The sequence below is a fragment of the Microcebus murinus genome, chromosome 15, assembly GCF_040939455.1.
Source record: "Microcebus murinus isolate Inina chromosome 15, M.murinus_Inina_mat1.0, whole genome shotgun sequence".
NCBI classification, from domain to species: Eukaryota; Metazoa; Chordata; class Mammalia; order Primates; family Cheirogaleidae; genus Microcebus; species Microcebus murinus.
Window position 1 is genome coordinate 62,330,400 of NC_134118.1, and position 27,133 is coordinate 62,357,532.

Below are 27,133 nucleotides of genomic sequence, written 5' to 3' on the forward strand. Positions count from 1 at the left end.
ATTTCACAGTACACTAGTTTTAAAATGTTTTTGCAGCGTCACATTTTCCCCACGTTAAAAACAAAACTGCATTTTACTCTTAGAAATTCACAGCCAATCACTGATTTTGTTTGCCACATCTGTGATGGGCATGTTGTGATTTTTAAAATTAGGATTTTTAAAATTTAATGTGATTTTTAAAATTTAATAGGTTGATTCTTACCAGTCATATTTGTTAATGGCTTTCTGCACATTTCTTGTAAAATGTGTAGGTAAAGGATCTTTGCTTTTCACAGCAAAACTGCGCTTTCTATATCCTTCTGACAGTCCTCTTCTGAAAAATAAAATAAAACATGAAAAGTCTCCCTAACATCATAATATAGTTTTATTCATTAAGACTTTCATAATGTTCTGTTTGTTTAAAGTTGCTCCTCTTCTCCTGCCATGTGCCCTAAATACGTGTGCATGCACCCCCCCAACCCCAACATCCTGAAGAAACTGAGGCCCAAACCTTGCCATTTTTATTTTTCTTAGAATCAAGTTTGCTATCAACCCACATGCACCTTTATGTGAAATGGAAACAACTTTTTATGACAGCCAGAGAAATAAAAGTTGCTCCAAACAGCTGACAGTATTTCAGACAGCCTTACTCCAAGCCCTAAGGCTTGGCAAGTGCGACATTGGCTGGATTTTAAGTCCCCCGTTGTCCCTTGACCAGGCCCCTTCAAACTTGCAAAACCCAACCAGCCCTCCAGTAAAAGAAAAAAAAAAATCATCAATTCCATATTAATTCTGAAACATATCAAATTCTTTTGAGTCGCTAAAAATACCACACAAACATCTAACTCATTTTACTTTAGCACTGTTGTTTAGTGTGCATCCTGAGTTTAAAGCATTAGCCAATATTAAAATTTAATGGAGAAAGAAAATGGAAGAAACATCTAGATTTTAAATAAGCTATTAAACCTACCTGCTGTAGCATTGCTCATGTTAATCATTCAATGAACCTCTTAAAACATTTCCTTTCTTCTAGTTAAAATATCTTCCTAATGTTTAACAGTCAACAGCTTTTTGTTCTTTGAATATAAATCTTATTTTCTCACAGAAATAAAATATATTAACTTAAGATATGATAATGAATTAGGAAAAACCCTTCAACTTTCAATATTTCTAATATGGACACCACTATAGCATGCATTAAGAAAAAAGTTTGCTTTTGCTTTCAATTAAAATGATACCTAATTTTCAACACTTGTACTTTTTAATGTAAATGGAATAAATTCTGTTTTTAATTGTGTATCTATAGTACTTTACAGAAAAGGGAATTTTAAAAAACAAATTAATTACTATAAACAGAGATTAGGAAGAATCTCTGCCTATCATCGATATATCTTGCACAAGAAAGAATGATAGAACTATCTGACTTTTTCCTCTCCTTTTTGCTTCTATGTCTTACGTACAGCCAAGTAATCCTAAGGATAAAGATATTAAAGAAAGGGTACCAGAGAGAAGAATATAGAACAAGCTTTTATGCTAACAAAATGCTGTATCTTCAACCTTCTTCAGTTGTTTTTAAGCCATTAATTATTTATCCTTTACATGTAACTCAACAACTTTCTAGTTAAATATAAAAATACTTAATGACAAAAGAAAGCAATCAGCAGTCAACTATAGAATTACATCAAATAGATCTGTTTTGAACATTAAGAAATATACACTGGTATATGAGTTAGTATGTTATTGAACATATAACCCTATATATGAACATATAAAGAAAAACTTTAAAACTCAGCGTGAGTTACCTAAAACATTGTCCTTTTATGACACATATCTATATAATAATAACAGTCGATCAGAATTTGCTCTGTCATTGATGCTTTGATCAAGTTACTTTTTCTCTTTTGGACTCAGTATTGTCCGTAAAACAATGACAGTACTGCCAACTTTTTTTATACTATTATGAGACTTAAAATGGATAAAGTATATGAAGTGTCTGTATCATCAGTGCTACATAAATCCAGTTTACCTGCTCATTGCTCTTATTATCATATGCTACTCTATGCTAAATCACTCTCTTGTTTCTTTGTACCTCTAATAGCATTTCATATTACACAGATTTCTTCACATTTTAACTTTTTATTGTGATCTTTACACCTTATTCATTTTTTAATCTATAGCATCTAAAATGATCCTTGTCATACAAGAGGTGCTTGCTATCTTAGTTGAAAGAATCAACAGGTGAAGATTAGTGACTCAAACACAGAACACATTTTTGCTCTGTACTCTAAATGTTTATGCTTAAAACAAATGATTACATGGTGATCAGACATTAAAATATTCTCCAAATTCGAGACACTTTGGGGAGAAACTTTTACTCTTTATAACGAAAGAAAAGTCACAGCTCTTCTTTGAGTAGCTGATATCCCAAATAGGAAGTTTTATCTCGAATGGAGCCTCTGCTCCAGTCATGACCACTTTTCTTGCTTCTAGCTCCTTGGCTGCCTTTTGTGCAACTTGAAAGCTAAATTGACTAATGGGACGCTTGCTGGTTTGTTTGTTTTATTTTCAAAGAACAATAATGTCTTCCTCCAGAAAATGCACTCCATTTGGGGGTGGGGGAGAGTTAGGGGGAGGAGATCTTTTGAAACTAAGTAGAAACTTATTTACAAAGTGGAGGCCTCTCTTTGCATAACACCGCATCCTTTCCAAGATCAGCAGCCCTACCCACTTGGAAGTGTAGCTGAAGACAGCTCTCAGGTGGCAAGCCTGGCAATGATCACAGAAATGACAATGAAATGGCTGTCTTAAGGCACTGCCCACTTCCACGCCTTTTTCTCCATCTTTTTTCTCCTCTGCTCTTCCCTTCCTGGTCTCTGCCTGTGGAACTTCTTCTTTTTTTTTTTTTTTTTTAATCGAACCACTTGTATTGACAAAATTTTAATTTTCTATTTATAGTAGAGACGGGGTCTTGCTCTTGCTCAGGCTGGTTTTGAACTCCTGACCTTGAGCAATCCGCCGGCCTCGGCCTCCCAAGAGCTAGGATTACAGGCGTGAGCCACAGCGCCCGGCCCCCTGTGGAACTTCTTAAACTCCAGAGTTCAGCGTCAATAACATATAAATTTGACCACACATTCAGAAGATACTGGGTGAAGAGGAATTTGAGCCCAAAATACAATGACTGCCCAAGGTCACCAAGACAATAGGGATGGACTTCCTCCCAGGAGTCAGGCCACTGACTTGCACATACTCCAGGTACCACAAGTTTCTAACAGTGGGAATTAAGAACAAAGTTTATAAAATGTCTTTTTTTTTAACATCTTGTTTGGGTCTTTTGGTTTCCCTGTCGTCTAACCAAGCACTGCACTGTTATTCCATGCATAATGTTGAACATCTTTAATCTTCTGTAAACTATCAACTTGTATGCATTCTACACAGTCTAAGAAAGTGTACACAACTTACAGGATCCATCCTGTATTTTAAACCTTGAATGCAGTGGGCTGACTATGAAGCTTATATTACATAACAGATAGCTATATAACAAGTTTACACTAGTTCTGTCTACACTGTACATTCAAAACTGTTCATTTGGGGCCAGGACCTAGGTTCCCCTTGGGTGTACTGAAGAGCAATCACTAAGCTATATTGCACTACTGCGTTGGTGCATCAAAGTGGAGGCGAAGGCCCAGTCGCCACGAATCACTCCAATCCAGTTATCAGGGAAATGATCTAATCATCTATGTTTTACTTTTTTAAGGCTGCTTCTTGAGAGCCCACAAACCTCTGCCACCTTGCCCTTCAGAAATTCAAAGGTTAAACAGCAGATGGCTGCTTTCAAAATTTTGTATTTCTATTTGAAAGGATGGCCTGAAATGAGCGCTGTCTTCTGGACGGGTTAAAATGCAGGGTGGCTCTCGGCACCGTGTGGCAGCCGCAGGCGAGGCCACTCAGGGGCGGCAGTCAGGGGGTGAGGCTGCCGCTCCAACAGACAACACTCCCCCCGCTCTGACTTGAGGCAAACAAGCCTGAGAAGCACCCGCGGCTCTCAGACCCACGGAGAAGTCACCTCAGCGCGACCAAGGCCGCCGACAGCCCCGAGCCCCGCGCTTGGGAAGGCGCCGGATGTCCGCACGCCGGATTGCACGAGCGAGATCCGGCTTTGCAGGCAGGAAACAGTCACGCACGTCGCGCACGAACAGGACACAACAGTTCACCCACGTCCCTTCCCGGACGAGGACTTACCCAATCACGATCAGCCCCAGGCCTGGGCCGGCGTCCCCCGGGCCGGGCGCCGCGCCATGAGGCTCACGCGCCGCCTGGAGGTGGCTCCCCGCGCGGGCGCCACGCAGGCCGCGGGCGGCCACGCGCCCCAGCGCCCCGGCTCCGCGGCGGCCCAGCCCTGCACCCGCGCCCCGCTAGCCCCGCGCCCCGCTAGCTCCCCGCCGGCCGTGCGCGGCCCATGGGCGCGGCTGCTCGCGGGGCGCCCGCACCGGCCCTCTCCCGCGCCGTGCAGGGGCGCTCGCCCTGCCCTCCTCCTCCGCGGCCGCCGCGCTGCGCCCCTCCGGCTGATCCCGCCGCCTCCCGCCCCACCCCTGGCCCCTGCCGTAGACCTCCGGAGAGGCACGCGACTCCCCCAGCCCTGCCAGAGGCCAGATTCCACAGCCCCGGGGGCTGAGCTCTGGCTGCAGCCAGCCGGCCTCTGGGCGCCGCCCCACCGCGCTCCAGGCCGGCCTCCACCTCTGCCCCCGGGCTCTCTGGGCCGGAGGGTCTGTCCAGACAGGTGTTTATTGCCCTTAGTTCTTCGAAATAGAATTGCAATTCACAGGGGGAAGGCAGAGAACTGCAGGGAGATTTCATCTATTCCTCCCACTCCCATGGAAGGATGCCTAGATTGGGTGTGGGGGGTGGGCAAGTGAGGTCACAAGGGGAGGAAGCCCCAGATCTAGAAAGTGCAAGAGTCACTCACAGGACCTGCAGGACTACTTATGCGCACCAGAGATTTATGTCCTCCCGTTTGGTGTCTCTCCATCTGCAAAGCGATGCTTTATGTCACGCGACCCAATACATTTCCTACAAACAGGAGAGCATGCTTGCCATTTGCTGTATTAATAGGTGCTTGTTTCAATTTTGGAGTCACATAACTATACCAGGACCGGAGTCCTTGGAGTTCATAGTGTGACATAGTGAAACTACCAAGCCATCCTTTTCATAAGCTAAAAAAGATAGGAGTGAGGCAGCTGGGGTAAAATATATTTTCAAAACAAAGTATTGAAGAGTGGGCGCTACACAAGGAATGTGTTTCCCCACTAAAGGGTTTTTAGTAATTACAATTAATCAGGTGGGTGCTGGTACATTTCCCAGCCCTGCCCTGCCATATCCATTCTCCTTCGAGAGCTTTGAGGCCATCTCTAAGTTTGAACACGTACAAACTATTCCTCCTGCTCAGTACCCTGTTCCACCCTATTTCATAGGGGAAAAGTCTGGTTTGTTATGAACGGGCAGCACTAATATGATGGTTAGAAACCTCTACCAACAACAAAAACAGCACTCCATTTCTTGAACTAAGGATACAGCCATCCTCACCATTTTTTTTAAACAAATAATCAGTTTTAAAGTAGTAAGCGATTATAAATTCTAAAATGAATGAGATTTAAAATCCTGATACAGATATCCGTACACGTGTGGGATGTGTGTACCCATATCTACCTAGCTCTGTATCAGGAAAACTGAGGGTGTCTGACGTCAGCACAGACCTGAGGGGTAGGTGCTGGGGGTGGACATGACAGAAAAACAAAAGAAAGTTAAAAATGAATATCAAGATCCAAACATACGCTGGTTGCTTCATATCCACATATTATTTTACTATATTATTTAACACCTGTGGTAGATAGATACTATTATCTCAATACTATTATTTTGTTGGTGAACATGCTGATGGCAGAGACCTCAAGTAACGTGTCCAAGGCCACACAGCTAGGATGTGGTATGTGCATGTGTCCCAGATATTTATTACTGTATAACAAACCACCATAGATGTAGTGGATTGAAACAACAGGCCGTTGGTTATGCTCACGCTGCACAGGGTTCGGAAACTCTGGCGAGATGTGGTTGAGGGCCTCTTCTGCTCCATGTTAGGTCACTCGGTGGTATTCAGCTGGTGGCTGGCGTGGCCTGGAGGCTCCACAAAGGCTTCACCACTGTGTCTACACCCTGGGCGGAGGGAATTCTGGAAGCCTGGGCTCAGCTGGGCCCCTCTCTCTTGTAGCCTCAAGACTTGTCCAAGCGGTCCCTCGGCAGACCAGTGAGTGTCTGCGTGGCAGGTGAGTGCTCCAGGAAAGCAAGACAGAAGCTGTCAGCTCTGTTCAAGGCTGGCCTGGGACTGGCATAGTGTCACTTCCACCGTACTCCATCTTCCAAGCAGTCACAGACTGGGAGAGTTGGAAAATGACCCCACCTCTCAATTGGGAAGAATGTCAGAGCATCTGCAGCCATCCTTAGTCACCATAATCTTCCTCTGGCCACAAACCATTTGCACTCCTCACATGCATAATACACCGGGCCCTCTCAAGACTCTCAGAAGTTTTATCGCCTAAATCATATCCAAGTGCAGGTGCGGCTCCTCCCTGGGCACATTTCCTTTATATCTGAAGAACCGTGAACTAAAGAGACAAGCCAGCAGCCTTCCACACCCCCGCCAGCAGCGCAGAGACAGGGTAAGGCAATCCACACGCCTGTCCAACCAGAGTCACGCAGCGGTCACTGTGGGTCCCAGCACCTTGGTGGGGGCCATTTCTGCTCACTGCCTGCTCCCAGCCCTTGGCTCTGTCGTCGGGCTCTGGCTTTGGCCCTGGGAGACATCCTCAGGGGTAAGAAACGGCTAAGTTTGCACGTGATTCACTTCTCAGCCTGTTTCCTTCCGCAGAAGGCTGGGGAAGGGGGTCCGTAAGTCTATGCCCCTTTCAGTCCACACCAGTGTTGCCTACACCACTCCACCAACATAATCCTCTTGTAAACATTGTGGTTTTCTTTGAATTTTACCAGAGTTTGCTCCATTAGTCATAAACCACACCAACAATTCTGAGGTGGGCCCTTAGTCCACCTTTGAGACTGCTGCAGGCCAATTCTCTTAAGACTTTTTTAAAAGCCTTATTGTTTAGCCCAGATGGTCTATAAGATGCCCCTAAATCTTTCTGAGGTCTTAGTAAGCCAAACATTTGATTTCACATTTACCACTGCCTGCGATTTGATCTTTGACCGGAGGCCATTTCTTAGTTTTGCCCAGAAAGATTGTGATGGTGAAACAGTTTTATTTTCAAACCCTGCAAATCCTGACTCTTTTATATTTCATATGAATTCTGCTCAAAACCGGAATAGTTCCTGCTTTCATTCATGCTGTAGTTTGGATGTTTGTTCCTCTACTGTCATGTTGAAATTTGATCCCAATGTTGGAGGTGTTTGGGTCATGGGGCAGATCGCTCATGCGTGGCTTGGTGCCACCCTATGGTAATGAGTGAGTTCTGGCTCTGTTAGTTCCCTCAAGAGCTGATTGTTCAAGAGTCTGGCAGCTCCACTCTCCCTTTCTTGCTTCCTATCTTGCCGTGTGATCTCTGCATTACTATGAGCGAACAGTAATGTATTCATTATATTATGTTAGTTCATTCATTGTGACAAATGTACTACAATAATATGTTAATGATAGGGAGAAACTTTTCTGTAAATCTAACACTGTCCTATGATAAAAGTGTATTTAATAAATGCGTGCACTAATCTCCTCTATACACCTAAATATATTTTACAAAGTTAATAACTACTTTTAGAGATGACTAATAAGATGATATCATGTTGTGTTATTTTAATATGAAGAGCATAAAAATCTTAGAAAGTGCTGGGTAAACTATATAATCCACAGCTTACATAAAATCATGGGAAAAAAAACTAATATACTATGTAACATAAAACTGAAAAAAGTTACCTAAGGACGTTATTTTAAAGTGATTCTAAGAAATTACAATAAGTTATATCTGATAATAAACAATAACGAAAGTTTCTTTTTATGAAAGTTTTCTAGGAATAGCCTAGATGCAACTACACACTAGATTCACTTAGGGATTAAAATATTTGCATGCAACATTGCCAGAAAGCCAGTAGATGTCAGCATCTCCCCTCTTTTGGCACTTTAAAACCCTTCCCCAGGCAGATTGTATTATAATACCATGTACCTATTTAGCAAGATTTAGGATTCACTGAATTGTCATTCCAGTATAGATGGAGAATCCTCTTTAGATCAGAAGTCACTATTGCAATGCACAGTATCTGGACACAAGCCAGCAGAAAGTGTCATAGTATTAGCATCCACCACAGACAGGGTGCTTTTGCTGTGGGAGGCAATATAGGGCCACAGACCTACATATTTTACTTCCAAACCTCACAACAACCCCGAAAGGTGGCTACTCTTTTGTACAGAAAAGAAAACCAAGGGTCAGCAAGATCAACGAAAGTACCAAGGATAAACGGTTTTATCTGGATGGGTCCAATCTGTCTTCAGAAGTTTACCTTTTAAAGATTGATCTCAAAGCCAATTTGCTGATTTCTGTTAAAGTTCCTTTCATTACAGGTTGATTTTAAATACATCAAATATGTTCTACCACAGCGTTCACTAACATTTCTTGAATGTGCACCACATGCCAGGTCTTGGTTTGAGCACTTGATAGAAGTTGGTGTATTTAAGCTTCACAATCGGTCTTTGGAAGGGGCACTATTGTTAGTTCCATTCTGCCAACCAGAAAACTCAGGCATGGAGCAGAGGACAGAGCCAACGTTCCGACTCAGGCTGTACTCCTACTCATGGAGTATTCATCACCATACTGCCATCTATGTGGGGGAACACCCCCAAAACTCTACAAATGACAAGTCTCACTGTATTTAGCAAAGAGCATGAAGGAGTTTATAAATTGATAAGAATGTTATATCTGAAAAGAGGCAGCAGAGGAAAAATTAATAGACTTTAAGTATGAAGAGTATAAAAACTTTAGAAAGTTCTAGGCAATCTGAGGCCCATATGTTTATAGAAAATTAAAGAAAAATTAAAATAAATACTCATATTTATTCTATGAGAGTTCAATTGCCCAAAGTGCAAAATCGACATGATCAAATTTTCCTAAAATGTGTTTTTCAAAACAAACATTGATTTATTCTTTTAAATGGTACCACTATTGTAAATTACTGTTTCATTTTATGTAATTGAAATATTAAAATACAGTTGATCCTCATTATTTCTGGCTCAATTTTGCTAATTCACCCATTTACTAAAATTCATTTGTAAGCCCCAAGCCCATACTTGTGGTGCTTTCAGCTCATCCATGGACATATATAGAATGATGACAAATTCGAGTCACCCAAGGGCATGCTCCTTGCTGAAGTCAGGCAAGGCTATTCTGCCTTTTTGTTTCTCATACTGTAAACAATTGGGTTCTTTTAGGGGTCTATTCAGTGACATTTTTTTTTCAAACTTTTGTGCTTCTTGTTGGTGGTTTTGCTGTTTAAAATGGCCCCCAAGTATTGTGCTGAAGTGCTGGCTAGGGTCCCTAAAGTGCAAGAATGTTGCGATGTGTGTCGGGAAGGAAATACAGGTGTTAGATAAGCTTTGTTCAGGCACAAGTTGTAGTACTGTTTGTTGTTAGTTCAATGTTCTTGAGTCAACAAACTATATTAAATGAGGTGTCTTTGAGCAGAAACACACATTAGACAAAATTATGTATTGATCACTTGAAGAAAATGTTGAGCCCAGAGGCTCACAGGAACCTAACCCGGAATTTCCCCTAGGAGCAATGGCTCAGAACTCACTATCTCGGTGTTCTTGGTGACTTCATGGAACATAGCTACTGGGGATAATGAGAATCGACTGTATTACCTCTACCATTGTCCGCATTTATACAACATCACTCATAAAATGTCTTCATAAATCTATTATTTAACTTTATAACATACAAACAGAATTTCAAAGTACTAGAACTGGGGGATTGAAAACTTAAAGTAGAAAATCTGAACACAGAAGGCGCACTATCTTCTGTTCACGCTGTGTTTTGCTGTCAGATCGCAATCAAATTTAGTGATTCTCACATCATAACATGCACCAGAATCACCTGAGTGCGCGTTAAAACACAAGTTGCTGGGCTGTGCCCAGTGTTTCTGATTGCAGCAAGTGTGGGTGAGAATTTGAATTCCAGGACGGCACTTTGAGAACCACTGCTCTAATTCATCCATTTTGCAGATCTATTCTTCTATCTCATTTCCATCCATACCTTGCCCCTAAAACTGCTTGAGCCAGGAATCATGTCCCACTTTGCCTTGTACCCAGCTTCAGCACACAATCTTTAGTCACTGTTTGAAAGAGTAGGGGAGCTAATCAAAGCCTTCACATTACAGACAATGAAAGTCAGGGCTCCTACGGGCTGGCCCTCTGCTGCTCGGGGAAGACCAGGGACCAGACTCCAGATTCCTCCAAACCTCCAGCACAGGAAGCTGTTAGTCAGGCCTCCTCTTGCAGTGCTCAGTTGTCCTTGCAAGTGAAGTCCATTCTGTCTTTGGGTGGTGACACTAGCAGAAGAATATCCCTTCCAAATGCAAAACAACAACAAAACAGGTTCTGGGACAATGCAGGAAACCCAGGGAAACACAAGTCTGACTAAAGGAGACATGTGGGAGAACACAAAAGAAGCTTCTCTTTTCTTTGTGCTTCAGGCCTGGAGCTGACCAAAGCTGAAAGGAGAACTTAGCCCACCAGACACTCTCAGGATGACTATGTCCTTGCAGTTTTTCTTCTGCACCCCAAAGAAGCAAGAGCCTCTTCTCCCTCTCCTCACTGGAGCACCCAGTGCAGAGTCAGGCATGAAAATGCTTCACATGCAATTTTATTCCTGTTGTAGATCCCGGAAGATGCCAGCCTAACAAATCACAAAAGAAGAAAATAAAGGCCATAATTTCTCCAGTTTTAATCTCTGAAGTTGTAAAGTGTCTATGATCAATGGCATCTCACAATAGAGGCCAGCTGAGCAGCAGTCATGAAGGACTGACATGAAAAAGATCAACCCTTCATTTCAAACTCATAAGAAAGAAAGAAAGAGAGAAAGAAAAGAAAAGAAAAGAAAAGAAAAGAAAAGAAAAGAAAGAAAGAAGAAAAGGAAGGAAGGAAGGAAGGAAGGAAGGAAGGAAGGAAGGAAGGAAGGAAGAAAGAAAGAAAGAAAGAAAGAAAGAAAGAAAGAAAGAAAGAAAGAAAGAAAGAAAGAAAGAAAGAAGAAAAAGAAGGAAGAAAGGGAGGGAGGGAAAATAACTAGCATTGGTGAGGATGTAGAAAAAGGAGAACACTTGTGCATTGTGGTGGAAATGTAAAATGGTGCAGGCTACTATGGACAAACAGTTTGGCAGTTCCTCAAAAAGCTAAAAAAAAGAATTACCATATGATCCAGCAATCCCACTTCTGAGTATAAATCCCAAAGGGTTGAAAGAGAAGCTTGTACACCAAGGCTCATGCAGCATCACTCACAAGACCCAAAAGATGGAAACAGCCCAGATGTCCCTCAACAGAGGGATGGACAAACAAAATGTGGTATGCATATACCTAACGGAGTGAAAATCTGATGTGTGCTAAAACGTGGATTAACCTCAAAAACATTATGCAGAGTGAACTAAAGCAGACACAAAAGGACAAATATTGTATCATTGCACTTATGTGAGGTACACAGAGTAGTCAAATTCATAGGGACAAGGCCGGGCGCTGTGGCTCACGCCTGTAATCCTAGCTCTTGGGAGGCCGAGGCGGGCGGATTGCTCAAGGTCAGGAGTTCAAAACCAGCCTGAGCAAGAGCGAGACCCCGTCTCTACTATAAATAGAAAGAAATTAATTGGCCAACTGATATATATATAAAAAAATTAGCCGGGCATGGTGGCGCATGCCTGTAGTCCCAGCTACCCGGGAGGCTGAGGCAGAAGGATCACTTGAGCCCAGGAGTTTGAGGTTGCTGTGAGCTAGGCTGACGCCACGGCACTCACTCTAGCCTGGGCAACAAAGTGAGACTCTGTCTCAAAAAAAAAAAAAAAAAAAATTCATAGGGATAGAAAGTAGAATGGTGGTTTCAGGTGGTGAGGAGATGAAAGAATAGAAAGTTGCTACCAGTAATAGTTTCTGTTTGGGATAATGAAAAAATTCTGGAGATGGATGGTATACTTAAATGGTTGAAATGGTAAATTCTATGTTATGTATATTTATCACAGTTTTTTAAAAAATCACCACCCAGCTTGCAGAATGAACATCTGGGACTGGGAAAGAAGTTTTACACAATACATGATAATCTTTACCCATCAATGAATGCCCTAGGGGAGGATGGATGGGGAGGTGTTGAATCAGACGTCTTTATTCACATTCCCTAAGAAGCAAAGCTAGTCCAAGAGCCCAGCACCAATATGCCTTTGTTCCTTAATGGATTTTTATTAAAATGCTTTAACAGCACAGAAAATTCTGTATGGAAAAACAAAGGCCTCAAGAATGCTGAGCAGAAAAGGAATTCTTGAGTCAGTCTTTGAATGTTCACAACTTTTAGGAGTTTATTCAGCCTACATTCCCCCTTTTATAAATGGGCACAAGAGTTATTTAAGATTTTTAAAAGTCTCATTAAATCTTAATCAATTACAATAAGAATAAAATTAAAATACTAAATGATGATGAAGCATTGTTTAATAGTTTGATTGGCAAGATTTTTCTTTGTAGTGTAATGTAAAATAATAGCATGTCTTATAATCAATAGCATCTTAGATTCCTTGAAATTCAGTAATTCTCAACTTGTAAAAAGTTTTTTTTTCAACAGTTATATGACAATGATGGGAGGCCATGGTTTTGGATTAAGCTCCTGTAGGGGGCCCCAACAGATCAGACTAAAAATAAAAATGCAGCCACCCAGGCTAAAGTTGCACATCACCAAACCGAAACTGAGTTGTTACTCAGCCTTGGGGGGAGGGGGGGAGTCTGCAGCCCAATTCCAAACAGGCCAGTTTCAATGGGCATGACAATGAAGTTCTCTCTGCGTTAATCCTGAACCCGAAGTAACCAGATGTTAACCAGTTAGTTTTTTATTGTTCTGTCTCCCTGTCCCTGCCCTACAAGGAAAGTAACTTTGAAATAACTGATCCTCTTTTTCACTCTTTGTTTCTGATTTCTTCATCCCTTTTCCTGTCTATAAAGCCAACTTCCTCTGCTGGACTCACTGGAACACTCTACTCTATGAAGTGAAGTGTGGCCCAATTCTAGAATTGCAATGAAAGCCAACTGAGATCTCTGACCTAATGTTGAAATCTTGTCTTTTGACAATAAGGAGGGCTTAATTTTCAGAATAGAAAGTCTTTAAAGATTTGTCCTTTATTAGAAAGCATCATATATAGAAAATGATATTGTACCAAGGTAATTTGTCATGTGATTAATATTACCAAGTGTCTTCTGCAAAAATGATGCATTTATTTGTGTTTCAAAGCCTTAATTTGGAACGATTTATTTAGGTTTTCGTCTTCCAATCTTTTGTGGAGATAACAGATAAAGCCAGAACAGAAGCTAAATCCAACTCAAAAACAAATTCCAAAGGACTTCTTTTCCAACAATTAATTACAGTGTCGGGGCCAGCTGGCCTTCCAAAGCCTGCTTGGGGTAATTAAAAACCTTCCTGTTGGAGACTAAGACCCTTCACATTCCAACGACTTGCCCTACGCATGGGCCTCCTCATCCCGGAAAATAGCACCCAGCCCCCCAGCTATAGTTCCAAGAAGAATGCATTCCATGCCATGCTTGCTCCAGGGCATGCCACCTGCAATTGTTCCCAACCCCCTGCCAGGTTGGGGTTGAGTGATCCATCACAAAGAGCTTCCGGTGCCATTGGGATGCTGATTGGGGCTGATTAGCCCACAGGAAAGCCTCATTATTCCCCCATTCTATTTTTCTGTTTCTACTTCCTTGTTTTCTGTATATAAAACCTACTAAAAATCCAAGTAAAGTAGACCTTGGTCTCGTTTCTTTCTCTTGCTCATCTCTTTCAGGCACGGTCCCCCTCGCCCCCGCGAGTAACAGAAGGTCCCGCGGGTCGGGACACCTTCCAGTAAAGGGTCTCTTGTGATTAACAGAAGTTCTTAATTTTAATATAGTATAATTTATAAATCTTTTATGTTTTAATTAGCAATTATTTTGTCCTGTTAGCAAAGAGATCTTTACCTATCTCAATGCTGAAGATAGCCTCCTACGTTTACTCCTGGAAGCTTTACTGCTTTGCCTTTCATATTTAGATCTATAATACACTGGAAATTGGTTTTTTGTTTTGTTTTTGAAAAAAAAATTTGTGTGTGTGTGACATAAGGGATCAAGTTTCTTTTTTTCCTTAAGGATGTACAATTGATTTTGCACCATTTATAGAAAAGACCATCGTCTTAGCTCAGGCTGCTATAACAAGACACTACCAACTGGACATGAAAGGCCCAAACTAGCCTAAAGGCCCAAACTAGCCTAACCAGCTTTTCGCTTCTGTAACTATGCTTGCTCATAGGTAATTAAGACCCCTACCCCTCCCTTTTTCTTTATCTTTTCCCGTAAGTGTCCCTTGCAAGTTCTTGGAATTGGGTAGTGGTCGTGCAACTGGTTGTGCAAGATGGAGCTACTGGAATTTCCCCACCCTAAACTTCCCGGCCACCTGCGTGTGGTCTCGCCCCATAAAAACCCTAAGCTTGAGAGCTTCGGCACGGCAGCCTCCCCATTTTGGTGATGCTGTTAGCCCCTGCGCGCGCTGGAAATAAATCCTCTTGCTCTCTTGCATCAAGCCTCTGGACTCTGAGTCTTTTTGGGCGGTCGTCTCTCTCCCAAACGGGCTGTACATTTCTACGGCCCAACAGGCAGACAACAGATATTTATTTCTCATGGTTCTAGAGGCTGGAAAGTCCAAGACGAAAGTGCTGGCTGATTCGTTCTTCCTGAGGGCCTCATACCCACTGGCAGCAGGTCACCAGCTTTCTACGTGCTCATGTGCCCTCTGCAGTGTGTGCATCTGGGGAGGGGAGCTCGCCTGTCTTCCTTTCCTTATAAGGCCACTCATCCTACCCAGAAGGTCCTGCCTTTGTGGCCTCATTGTAAACCTAATTACTTCCCTAAAGGTCACACCTCCAACACATTGCGGTTTAGGGGTTTAACTTATACATTTGGGGAAAGATACAGACATTCAGCCCATGGCTGCCATCTTTTTGCCAATATCTGCAACACCAGATATTGCAACATTCAAATATCTGTCAACCCAAATAAGTAACTGAGGCAAAAATCCCAATCAATGGAGGCTTATTTAAGCCGAAATTGAGAACTTGCCCAGGAAAAACATGAACTGAAGACAACGCTGTGGCTGTTTTTCTGAAGGGGAAGTTGCAACCTCCAGCATTTTAAAGGGATGGGGTTGGGGGGGCTACCTGCTCCTGGGGCAAAGTTACATTCTTGTGAGGCCCATCAACTAAGGGGAGTGTTAGAAGGGAAAAGGGAGGGAAGGAAGCATCCATTATGTAGGTGTCCTGGGTGGGTGGAAGAATGTCTGATTCTGTGTGTCTGGGGTTTTGTTACCTGTAGAGATAAACTTGTAATTCATTGTTAGTGTAGAGTAGGACAGACTTGGGCTTTAGGTGCTAGACACAGTTACAATTTATGCTTCCTAGCTGATGGGAGGTCAGCAAGGAATTTCCTTAATGAATGACCTGCGGGCCAGTCCTTTGGTGCCTGAGGCCTTTACCTTCTCTTTTGCATAAGGAGCTGGGATGGGGAGAGGTCCAGAGGGTTTGATTTCCTTTTTACATATCTACATACAAGTTAATCTGTTTCTGGTTTCTGGTTTTCCTGCTCTTCCCCACTCCCTGCCCCCACTCTTCGTCTATCTTTGCATCAGTAACACACCCTCTTATTCACTGTGATTTTTGGTAACACAGTGAATGGCCTGAAAAAATAAAACAGCAACAGTGTTTTCTATCTCTTTGAAGCTCCCCCCCCCCTCCTTTTGGAGAACTAAAACCTGCATCCCTATCTGAGGCCTGTGGTCTGGAGGGACACAGCATGCCCTTTGTTCTTTATGCTACAGGAGATGGCTCAGTAGAACTGGCCTGGGCAGAGGTCAGGGGATTGATTGTCTTCAACAGAAATGGGACAATCAGAATCATCAACTGTAGTCGGACAACAATAGCCTAGAACTAAAACCCCTCCCTTTAAAAGCTCTGTATTTCTGCTTATGATTAGGGAAATGGTATTTTAAGATGGGGAGTCTTCTATTCTCCTAATTTGCTGGCAAATTAATAAATCTCTTTCCTTCTCCTCAACACACTTGTCCTTGTTCTTCTGATGCGGCCTCAGGGACAAGTGCTGAGCTTTTGGTAACATTTTTAATCAATTTGATATCCATTACAGTAATAATTGTGTTGTTTAAATTTTTCTAAGGTAATTAGTGGTGTTTTCCTGGGACAAACTGACTCTAAAGAATTATACGCAATTACTGTGAAAGAGATGTCAAAATCTTCCACTACAATTTTGGATTTACTTCTTTTTTTTTTAGTTCTGTCAATTGTTGATAACTATATTTTGTAAACTCAAGTTTTAGATTCCTTTTTTTGGAGTAAAACATGCTTTGTACTATTCACAAGTTTATTTGAATTGTAAAAGTCATCTCCTCCCTGTATTTTGTAATTTCTATATTCTTCCATCCAAGCGTAACTGCCACAGTCAGACAGACAGAAGGGGTGAGAATACTTTTTTCTTGAGTTTGTAAAGGAAACCTTAGCAGGAGGCATTTGTTGCTACAAGTTTGTCATATAAGTGTGCCTTTCTGTATTTTTGAAACTATGTCACTGGTGCCTACAAATTAAGAATTTTTACATCCTCTCAAGATCAGCTGTTTTATCTTTATGAAATGGCCTTTGTACTTCTACAATGCTCCTTGCTTTAAAGTCTACTTGGTCTGATCTAAAAGGCACACCAGCTTTCCTTTATTGAGAATATTTATTGCATATACAAACACTGAATCCATATATTTATTTTTAACATTTCTATCTTATATTTAAATGGTGAACAATGTATAGTTGTTGCTTGCAGCTTAAATTCAGAGAGGATTACATTTGCTTCTTATAAGAGCAGCTGTGCTGGGGACTGTAGCAACCCCAGGTCATCCTAATCCCATCAGGAATTGAGAAGATTGAAAACAGGCTTCAGTTCCTGAGGTTGGTCTACCTGCAGTTCACCCTAAAAAACAGAGGCTTCCAATAGGAACAGCAAGTGTAGGGATAAGTATATTTGGAGTCACACACACACACACACACACACACACACACAGACCTATACACATAAACATACACAGACACATGCATGACTACATGCATACAAATCCTAATCCTAAACAAACTGAATTTAATATTGACCTTGAATTCATGAAAACCATAAGGTCATAGGCTGGATCCAAGCTGGCCAGCACAGCTAGCAGACAGCTCAGGAGGAGAAACCACAGGGGTGCTTGGGTCAGGTTCTCAGGGGCTTTGAGGATTATATCAAGAGACAAATGTACTCATCAAGTCCAAGGTTAAACTCCACCACGAGGTCAAGACACAGACAAAAGGATGAGAAGCAGAACTCCACTGGAGTCTAAAGAGAGAATAGGACAGAAAAAACAACTGCTGGACAACACCACACTCATTTTTAAGCCTGAAACTGAGTGGTGTGTACGTGTGCAGCAGCCTGTTAGGGGAGTCATACTGTATGTTTGTATATACCAGAATTACCATCAATATTTTTTTTTACATATTCCATAGAGTCCCATGATTTTTTTCAATCTAATTTTGATGTGCTCTACTAAAGAAATTTCACTGTAAGGAATTGAAGTTAATGATTACTTTTAAAATTATCACAATCTTTAAAATAAAAGGAAATCTCATTATATTTTTAGATCCTCAAAATTATATCATTTATGTTAGAAATCAACAGTCAAAGGAGGTCTAAAATGTTAAATGATATGTGAAAGAAACATACCCGTTTGATAAACATGAATATTAGTGCCTGGCAAGGATTACAGTTGTCAATATTTAATTATAGGGCTTCTTCTAAACCCTTAAGTGAAACCTCTAATTAAGAAAATGCTAATGTGCAGGAACAGCCTTTCCCCAAGCAAGTGCCATATCTAATTGCTTCTCCATTTTTTTCTGGAAAGACAATGCTTGCTCATTACTTGCCTTATGAGTATGAATAAAATATTTAATGTGGTATTAAATAGGCACAAAATAATTTATAAGAAACATAATTATATCATAAACTAGGAGAGAGCTAGCAAAATGAATGCTTTATTTTTTTTAAAAGTCATGACTTTATGACAGAAAACATTTTATTAGCTGTCTTCCAAAATGGACTCAGCTTTAAACATGGTCTCCTTATTAGCACAAACAGGAATATTATTTTGAGAAACATACTTTTAGATTACTTGCTGACATGACTTTTTAGTCTTCAAATTCCTTAGAGTCAGTTTGTTCCAGGAAAAATATCACAAATTGCTTCTCATAGAAGATGTGTGGGAGGGCATTTCTAATGTTAGCTAACAGATATTTTTTCCCTAATATTTTGACTTTGCTTTGCCCCTTCCCACATTTAGTCTTCAAAAGCTTTTTTTGCCTATTGCCTCAGAAAACAGAGAATCCAACAAATTCCACTATCTCTGGTTTTTATGTTAATAAAACAAAACAAAACCCCAAACTTACAAGACTGGCATGGATTTTTAGCATAGACCAAAGATTTAGAAGGACACAGCTATATCAGGGAGTAACAGGGAGGTTCTTCTCAGCCCCAAGAAGAGATATGAATTCCCTGGAATGGGGAGGTTCTGTGGGCTCAGACTTCTGTGTCTCTGAGACAGGGGTCTTGGGGAGGTCAGGAACGAGGGTGTGGGACTACAGTGGGAGTCGCCACTGCAAACCAAATAAGTCCAACAGGGACACGGTATCCCACAGAAGGTACCTGGCCAAGAAGTCCACTGGGGCTGAAATCCAGCCAGTCTTCCAGTTGCTATGTGCCATGGCGCAGTCACCGTCCTCCTGGAGGGAGGGGCATCTTTTCTAATTCCCATGAGCTGGTGAGCCCTGAATCAGGCATTCAGCACCAGGAAGTTCCTAGAGCATGTCCTTCAGGAAGCCATGACTCAGAGGCACAACCTTCAGACCTCAGGGGAGCTGGGGAACTAGGTGGAGGCTGACCTAAGACAGATTTGTAGGGTTAGGGATCAGAGGGGACCTGTGCCCTGATCCTTCCGTAGAGCTTGGGTGAGGTGATAGGATCCTCGAGAAAAGACAGACTGTGGGGTAGGTACGGTACGGGCAGGCAGGGCCTTGGGCATCCTTCTGGAAGTTCTGTGACCCAGAATGTTGGCACCTGACTCCAGAGCCTGCCATGAGGACCACAGAAGCAAGGGAGAGAGACTTCTCACATGAAGGGCCTTCCTGGATATGTGCATGCCACCCGGGGCATAAAGAGGAAGGGCAAGAAGAGATTATGGGTGTTTCAGTGGATCCAGCAAAGACAAAGGCTATCAGAGAACAGATGGATTTCTTCCCTACCACTGAATGCCCTGGTCCCATGTAAACCCACCAGAATGAGGCATAGTCTAGGATAAAGATGGTTAATCCCAGATAACAGAGTTATAGTTTCTACCACTTTGGCAGAATGTGAACTTCAAATGGAAAGTAAATTTAAAATATAGAAAAATCCCCTCATGGGGGATTAGACCACTGACCTCACTGTGACATGATTCCTTCCTATGGGATTTGAGGGGATTAATACATTACATTAAACTTTACTCTTCCCAAAGATAAGAGTATAGATTGGCAGCCACGGAAGAGAGGGTGCCATGTTTGTAAATTTCCTGTGAAAAATTCCCCTTTGTTTTTATGCTTTTAATTAATAACTTGCATTTTGAGAGAGAAACTACCACTGCGGGTTGTGCATGAATTGTGAGAGCTATGATGGGACACAGCCGTTGACTTAACAATGTCAGCTCTGATAAAAGCAGTAATAAGTTTCCAAAATTCCCTCCTCTGGAACAGCGACAGGCTGCATCCCGATGGCCATGGCTCTCAAAGCCATTGTGATCTGAGCACATCCTCACCTCTAGATCACTTGAACAATTCAAAGAATAACATCTTTAATCAGAAGATCTTATTTAAATATTGCTTAGCCCTGAATTTTAAGGACAATAAAAGATGATATAATCATTTGGTTTTCTTTTTTCTTGGTATACTAAAATTCCTCGCTTGGCGTGGGCAAAAGGTATCTTAGTAAATTCTAACACAATGCTTCTCAAATTATCTGCAGTGTCAGACTGTTTTTTTTTAAATTTTTCCAATGCATTGTGGGTACATACTTTAAAATATAATAAAAATAAATTAACAGGAAAATAAAATGGCAAAAAAAGATACACAAAAGATGAATCCAAGTGTTTGATTATTAGAGTTAATAGACATAAAGTTCCTCTGTGAATTGCTATAAAAGTTTCTAGATGCTTATTCACACTTTCTGTACTTATCTCTTCATGGACAGGTAATTAACTGCTAATTGCTAAGATGTAACAAATGGAATATTGAAAAGCACTGGTCTAGCAAGAGAAAGAGGACCCCCCTCATTTCAGAAAACCTTAAAGCACCCAATAACAAAAACAGAGACACTATGCATCTTGCATAGTGTACAATGTAATTTGTTACACAGTTTGTAATTGCTCGTATGTGGAAAGCTGCCTGTTTGTACTTCCACTGATTATCTATGCCCAAATTCCACTCATGAATGTCCAGCCCCATGCCTGACCCCTTCTCTAGATGTTTTCTAAAGACTTCAACTCAAGGTGTATCCCAAGGTGAATCCCTCATCTACCTGACAAACCCACATCTGTGGTCTGCACTTTACAAATGGCATTCTCCTCCCGCCCATATAAAATCATCTTCAGCTCTTTCTCTAGCTTCCTTCAACCTCACCCATGTGCTGCCAACTCATGTGATATCTGTCAACCCAATATCTTTCTTTTTATTATCTTCATTCCTAGGCCCCTATACCTGTGACATGGCTCCTGGCTAGAGCCTCCCTCCTCTCTCCCTGTGCATTAGCTTAATCCTTCTAAAGCTCAGCCTGCTCAGACCTCTTTTCTGGCTAAAGACAATCAGTGGCTTTTCCAGTGTTTACTAAACCGAGCCCGGTGACCAAGGCCCTCCCTAGTTGTCTCTTAACCCTTTCCACAAAATCTATGCTCCTTACAAATTGAATTCCTCTTATGCCATGTAGTTTTGTGCTTCCACGTTTGTGCTCACCCAATTTTAGTCTCCTACAATATCCTCCCACACCCCAAGTCTCCATGTGCCCCAATTTTACCCATCTTTAGAACTCAAATCCCAGATACCTCTTCTTCCATACAGCATGAACTATGGGCGTCATCTTCTCTCTTAGCTACATGCTCATGGCAATTTGTCTGAAACCTCTCCCGGACCACTCATCTTATTTTTCCTACTTTTGATGATAAGATCCATTTCCAGTTCTTGCTCTAATTACTCAAAACATTTAGCTCCGTATGGATCTTAGATAGAATAAATATTTGTTAAATGAAGATTGATCATTAATGTTTGGAAAATAATATATTAAACTTCATTGCAGAGTATTCCAATGACCTGTACTTTGTACAAAGATGCTGACTGTGAACGATAAACAAAAATGTATTTAGAATAATGAACATTATAAAATAATAGTAATTGCTATTTATTGAGTGTTTATGTACTAGCCACCACAGAGACAAGTTTGTATATACAACCTCTTTTAATCCTTACAACATGTCTTTGAAGAGGCCTTATTATAAATTCCCATTTTATGGATAAGAAAGTGAGGCATAAAGAGATTAGGGAAGGTACCCAATAGGAATACATAATTAGTATCCTTAGTATTCTAAGAGAAATTGTGAAGAGGGATTTGAATCAAATTCAATCTGACTTCAATCTATGCTCTAAAAACTATGCTAACAAACCAAAAAGGATAATTTAAGGCTAAAAAACTACTATATAAGACAATAAGAACAAAATTGCTTTCTTGGGTTTAAGCAAATACTAGACATGGAAAACCACAGAGAGTCTAACACTATCTTTAATGAAAGTTATGATAATGTGACTAATAGAAAGCAATAGTCACATGACAGTTGTATACTGACCTCACCATTTATCCCCATGGAAATGCAAAGTCCCAGCAGAAAGCATTACTAACTTTGGGAAAACTCTAAGACAACGAAACAAAAAGCCCAAGACAGCAATTATTCTTAAAGAAGAACATTTAAATTCCCTCCAGATTTGTATATGATTAGGAACCCGTGAAAGTGGATTAGATGAGGAAGAAAATATTTTTTATTCATTCCTTCAACACGTATTTATTAAATACCTTTTGTGGGCATGTGTTGCCTTAAGTGTCATAGGACAATGAGTTTGTAGTCTAATAATGGATATGAGATGTTAATATGAGGCACAGGATTTCAGAATAAGAATGGACAAGAGTGATACAAAGGGTTGGCCATGTGCAATTTGTGATGCTACTGATTATACTGCATCATCTCCAAAAATTAAAGTTTGATCCCAGAGTGGTAATTTCCTTCTAGGTGTTATACAGAGCACTCGATGGTAATGCTAATTAAACTAGCCTTTATCTTCTGTAAGTCGTGCAGGTAAAATAATGATGAAAGATGATCATCTACTATTAATTTGTTCTCTAAAATAAGTGAACTAAAAGATTCCATTTATAACAGTCACATGATAAAAATGAGTCATTTTTATCTCTACCTCTTTTCTTCACCTGGAATTTTTTTTTTTTAATGAAACATGCTCAGTTTTCATTTCTGTGTCAAGAAGTAGGTAGTAATCATAGGCAACAATTTTCTTAGCATTTTTCCATGTGTTAGGCACTTAATATATTATTTCAATTAATTTTTGGAGCACCCCTATTTGGAGAGTATTATTATCATCTCCATTTTACTAAGGAGGAAAAACTACAGCTTGAGAAGAATGAATAACTTGCTTGAATTACTGAGTTTCTGGGTCCTCAGGCTTCATCCCAACTCTAGGCTGCCTCAGCGACAGATGAGTTGAGATACAAGTCCCTCCAGTCATCTTATCGCTAGCCAAGCTGACAAGGCCTTCAGGCAGCTACGGCAATATTTCCACACTAACCTGACTTTAGCAATGGAACCAAATCACTCAAAAACAGAATTAGGATATGCTAATGGTTATGACTTACGAAAGAGGTAAATACCTCCTGACCACATGAAGTCTACAATGTACCGACATACATATACAGCATACATACACACATATCCACCTACCTACTTACATATCCACCTACCTACTGACAGCAACTATCTATCCACCTACCTACATACAGCAATTATCTATCCACCAACATACCTACCTACTGCTAGAAATTCTTGCATTTGCAAAACAAATAGAGCATAAGACCGTTACAAGGTAATAATTGTGTGGTTCAAACCAGAAGAACAAAAAAAGGTAGTGAAAAGGGATGAGCAAGACTGGAAAATGACAAAGGAGGTATAAGGTGTAAATGAAACACAAGGGGAAATGGAGGTGAAGATCAAAGGTGCTGGATCACATATCTGGGGGTGCAGGACAGTGAGGTAAGAAAGAAAACTCAGTAACTTCTGTTTCTGGCTTGGATGTAGCAGCGGTATGTCCTGCAGAATGAAAAGGGCAAGGCTCTGTTCCATGCGGTGTTCATTTACAGAATTCACAGGTCAGAGATCAGAACCTCGGTGCTATTCAGCATCTTAGTGGGGATAATGAAGCCTCCGAATTATAGAGACATTGCATATTTTCCCCACTCAAGTTAATTTCATTATTTTTTTAGTGTTAACAAAAGCCAAATACAGAATTAGACAAATGCATGGGTTAACTTAAAAAAAATACAAACTGTTAATGAGGATCTTCCTTTATAACTGAGTAATATAGTCTTGAAATTCGATCTACGTTTCTGGAGCATATGCTATGTTTGTTTTACATGTATTCACATTCTTTCTGGTCACTCTATCTTTTTTTCCCTCCTATTCCTATTTTAACCATCTCTCCCTCTCCATGGCCCCTGGCTTTTGAAAATTAAATACATGATTTCAATATTAACTGAGCAAGCTAACAGCAGTAGCTATCTGCTAACTGACAGATGAGACGGTAGGGGGATAATTTAAATTTGTTTTCTTATGATGTTCGTTTATTCACTGTCGTAAATAGCCACGTCAGAAATACAGGAGGAAAAAAAAATCCTTCAAGCTGCAAAAGATCTGTAATATTGAAGGAAAAGTCACCTTAATGCTTTCTTCCTTTCCCTTTGTGTCCCTTAGTACATTTTAGTGATTGAAAAAGAAATGGAGTATGATCAGAGGAAGGGAATATGAGTAGTTGTGTACCTAGAAAGAAAAATGCCATGCTCAGAGGGCCTGTCCACAGTCCTGCCTCCGTCCTGCCTTTACCTACTGCTACAGACAGGAGGAACACAAACTCAGGAAGATTCTGGAAAACACATACTGCACATACTATTTCTCATAGTAATTATCTAGAATTCAATTTCTTCCCACTCAGCAAAATTGGATGCATTTGCTAAAGTGGAAGAGTCTCTTCTATACAGAATGCCAAGTATAGTGTCATTCAGAAAGTATCTATTGCAAATTTTTTGACAATATAAATACGAGCTAAAATGTTCAAGAATTAAAACATATTATATTATATGTTATATTATAATAAGACCAATTCTTTCACTGGCCATGCTGCATATTTCAGTGCCTATTTGTTAAAAGCACCAGGACTAGAGTTTAAGGTCAGTGTGTAGATTTCTTTGCTCATAAAACATTAATTGCACAAATGGTAAGGACCAGTTGCCAATAACAAAAGTCTAATTTCTTAGGCATATGTATTCTAGCCAGTTAAACACAATTAATTTCCCTTAGGGAAAAAATATCAGTTTCTAAACATATTTCACGATATAATATTTTAAATGAAAGGGAACAACTTACTGCTTAACTGCTTGTTTTAGCATTGATATGAATGTCATGCAGTTTTGTGAAATTGTAATTACTTAAGTTGTGAACGAGTTAGAATCAGTCTTAATGCAAAAATCAGTCAGGATTTTTTTGGTGGGGTGGGGTTGGGAAGGACCTCACTAGATTATAATACAGCAACCTGGGTCTGTGAATGAACTCTTTCCGTCTGCCTTTGACCATTTCACTATTCTTTCGCAGCATTCAGAAGGATGAACATGTATCCAGTTAAGAATAGCTAGCAATGTGCTTGTTCTGCTTGGTAAAAATTAAAATTAATCTTAGTTCTAAAATACACATTTTATAAAAGTAATGTTTTCATCACTGCTCTTGGTAGCAAAAAGGGTGTGTGTGTGTGTGTGTGTGTGTGTGTGTGTTTAGGGAAGTGGCCTCTGACTCCCAGCGAAATTGTCGCCATGAAGTCAGTCGGTTTCTGTAGAAACCTGGGCCCCATGGGATACACTCGAGACCTCCAGGGTATATAATCAGATGCGTCCTAAGCATCACAAGTTTCACTCGTGTTAGATGACGTTACGCATATGTAAATTAACTATATGTCACACAAAAGGAACCCATCTCACTTGGGATACGACTTGGGCTGATCCTTAGTAGGGAAGCACAATGTCTCACCATTTCTTAAAATCAAATTGTTGCTGCCTGCAGGTGTATTGGGTTACCCTGCGCACCTGCTATGTTCTGCGGCAAAGAAAGGGACTTCAAGGCTCCTTTCAAACCCTTAAGAAAACCAGACTAACAAGCGCTCTAAGTATCAATGCTTCCGGTAGAAGAGAACAGAATTCTGTCCTTCGAACCCCCTTCCTCTCCCCTCTGGTAAACAGCAGAGGATTCACTCTGAGAAAGTTGTTCAAAAGCACGTCACAGCTTATGTTTGAAAGGACCAAAAATGCAAGGAATAAAGACCCAAGAAAAGGACAAGGAGGGTGCCCGGGTGGTTAGCATAAGTTACTGCAAAGAGCGCGTTTTCTGACTTGCGCCCGGGAAGGCGGGCGTGGCAGGCGCAGGGGTTGGAGGGTCCCCACAACAGACGCCCCGGGGCCTTGCGGCTACTCACTCGGCCTCGCTGTCCTCCGAGTCGCTGTCCGAGGCCCGCTCCTCGCCGATGTCCGGCAGGGTGAAGAACAGGGTTTTGGGGCCGGGCCCAGGGGGCATCCACGCGCCGGGCTCCCGCTCCCCGGGGCCAGGCTGGCTGGGGGTCCGTGGCCTCGCGGCGCCCGCGACGCACGGCCGCGCGGGGGCCCCCAGGTGTGCGGGAGAGCCCGCGGGGCCGCCGCTGGAGGGGGGCAGGGGCAGGGGCGCGGGCAGGGGCAGGGGCGCGACTTTGGCCGCTTTCGGGCTGCCGGGCAATGAAAGGGGGGTCCCTGCTGTTTCCGCCGCGCGGCTGGGGGCCGACACCCTGGGGTAGGAGGCGGTGAGCAGAGGGTGCAGCGGGGCGGGCGCGGCGCGCGGGCCGGCCGGGGAGCCCGGAGCCAGGGCGGGGAAGAGGGTCGGGGTCTGTGCGGTGCTAAGCGGGGTGCCGGGGGCCACAGGTCCTCCGCAGTGGCTGGACGAGGCGGCAGCCGAGGGGACCGCCGCGGACGCCGTCGAGGTCTTGAAGATTTTGGCAAAGAAAGACCCAAGGTCCAGCACAGCAACCTTCATGCCTGGACCTTCGAAATGCCGTCCTCGCCGCGTCCCGAATCTCCAGACCAGGGGGAGCCGGGCTGCGGGGCTCCATCCACCGCCGCCCGCGGGGATCCAGACCCGGCGGCCCCGGGCGGGGGCGAGGATCCTGGGGTCCCCGCACGCCGCGGAGCCCCGGAGGGCTCTGGTGCCCCCTCCACCCGGAGGGACCTCCCCGGGCTCTCAGCCTCGCACCGCTCCGGACAGACCTTCCCCGACGGCCTGGTGCGCCCCCGAGCGCGGGGCTGCGGGCGGCGGCGGGGGGCGCGGCCAGGCCGGGGAGGGAGCAGTCTCTGCTCTGCCCTGTCCGCGAGACCCCGGAGGGCTGGGGCCCGGAGCCC

The 27,133-nt window shown here is 42.2% G+C and overlaps 1 protein-coding gene across 4 annotated transcripts in view; it reads right to left on the reverse strand.

Moving 5' to 3' along the window:
* The window catches only part of FAM149A (family with sequence similarity 149 member A), a 46,013-nt gene extending 19,093 nt beyond the window's left edge, over positions 1 to 26,920 (reverse strand). Inside the window, exons 1-2 of one of the 4 annotated variants that reach the window (XM_076010654.1) lie at positions 26,185 to 26,920; positions 203 to 313 (exon numbers count right to left, since the gene is read on the reverse strand). In XM_076010654.1, the coding sequence (XP_075866769.1) occupies positions 203 to 313; positions 26,185 to 26,771 (698 nt within the window). In that variant the 5' untranslated portion in view covers positions 26,772 to 26,920. Of the gene's footprint in view, positions 1 to 202; positions 314 to 4,042; positions 4,130 to 4,218; positions 4,391 to 26,184 lie in introns of those variants that run through there. The other 3 variants (XM_012784879.2, XM_012784878.3, XM_076010655.1) reach the window with 3 other exon arrangements.
* Positions 26,921 to 27,133: the final 213 nt, after the last annotated feature.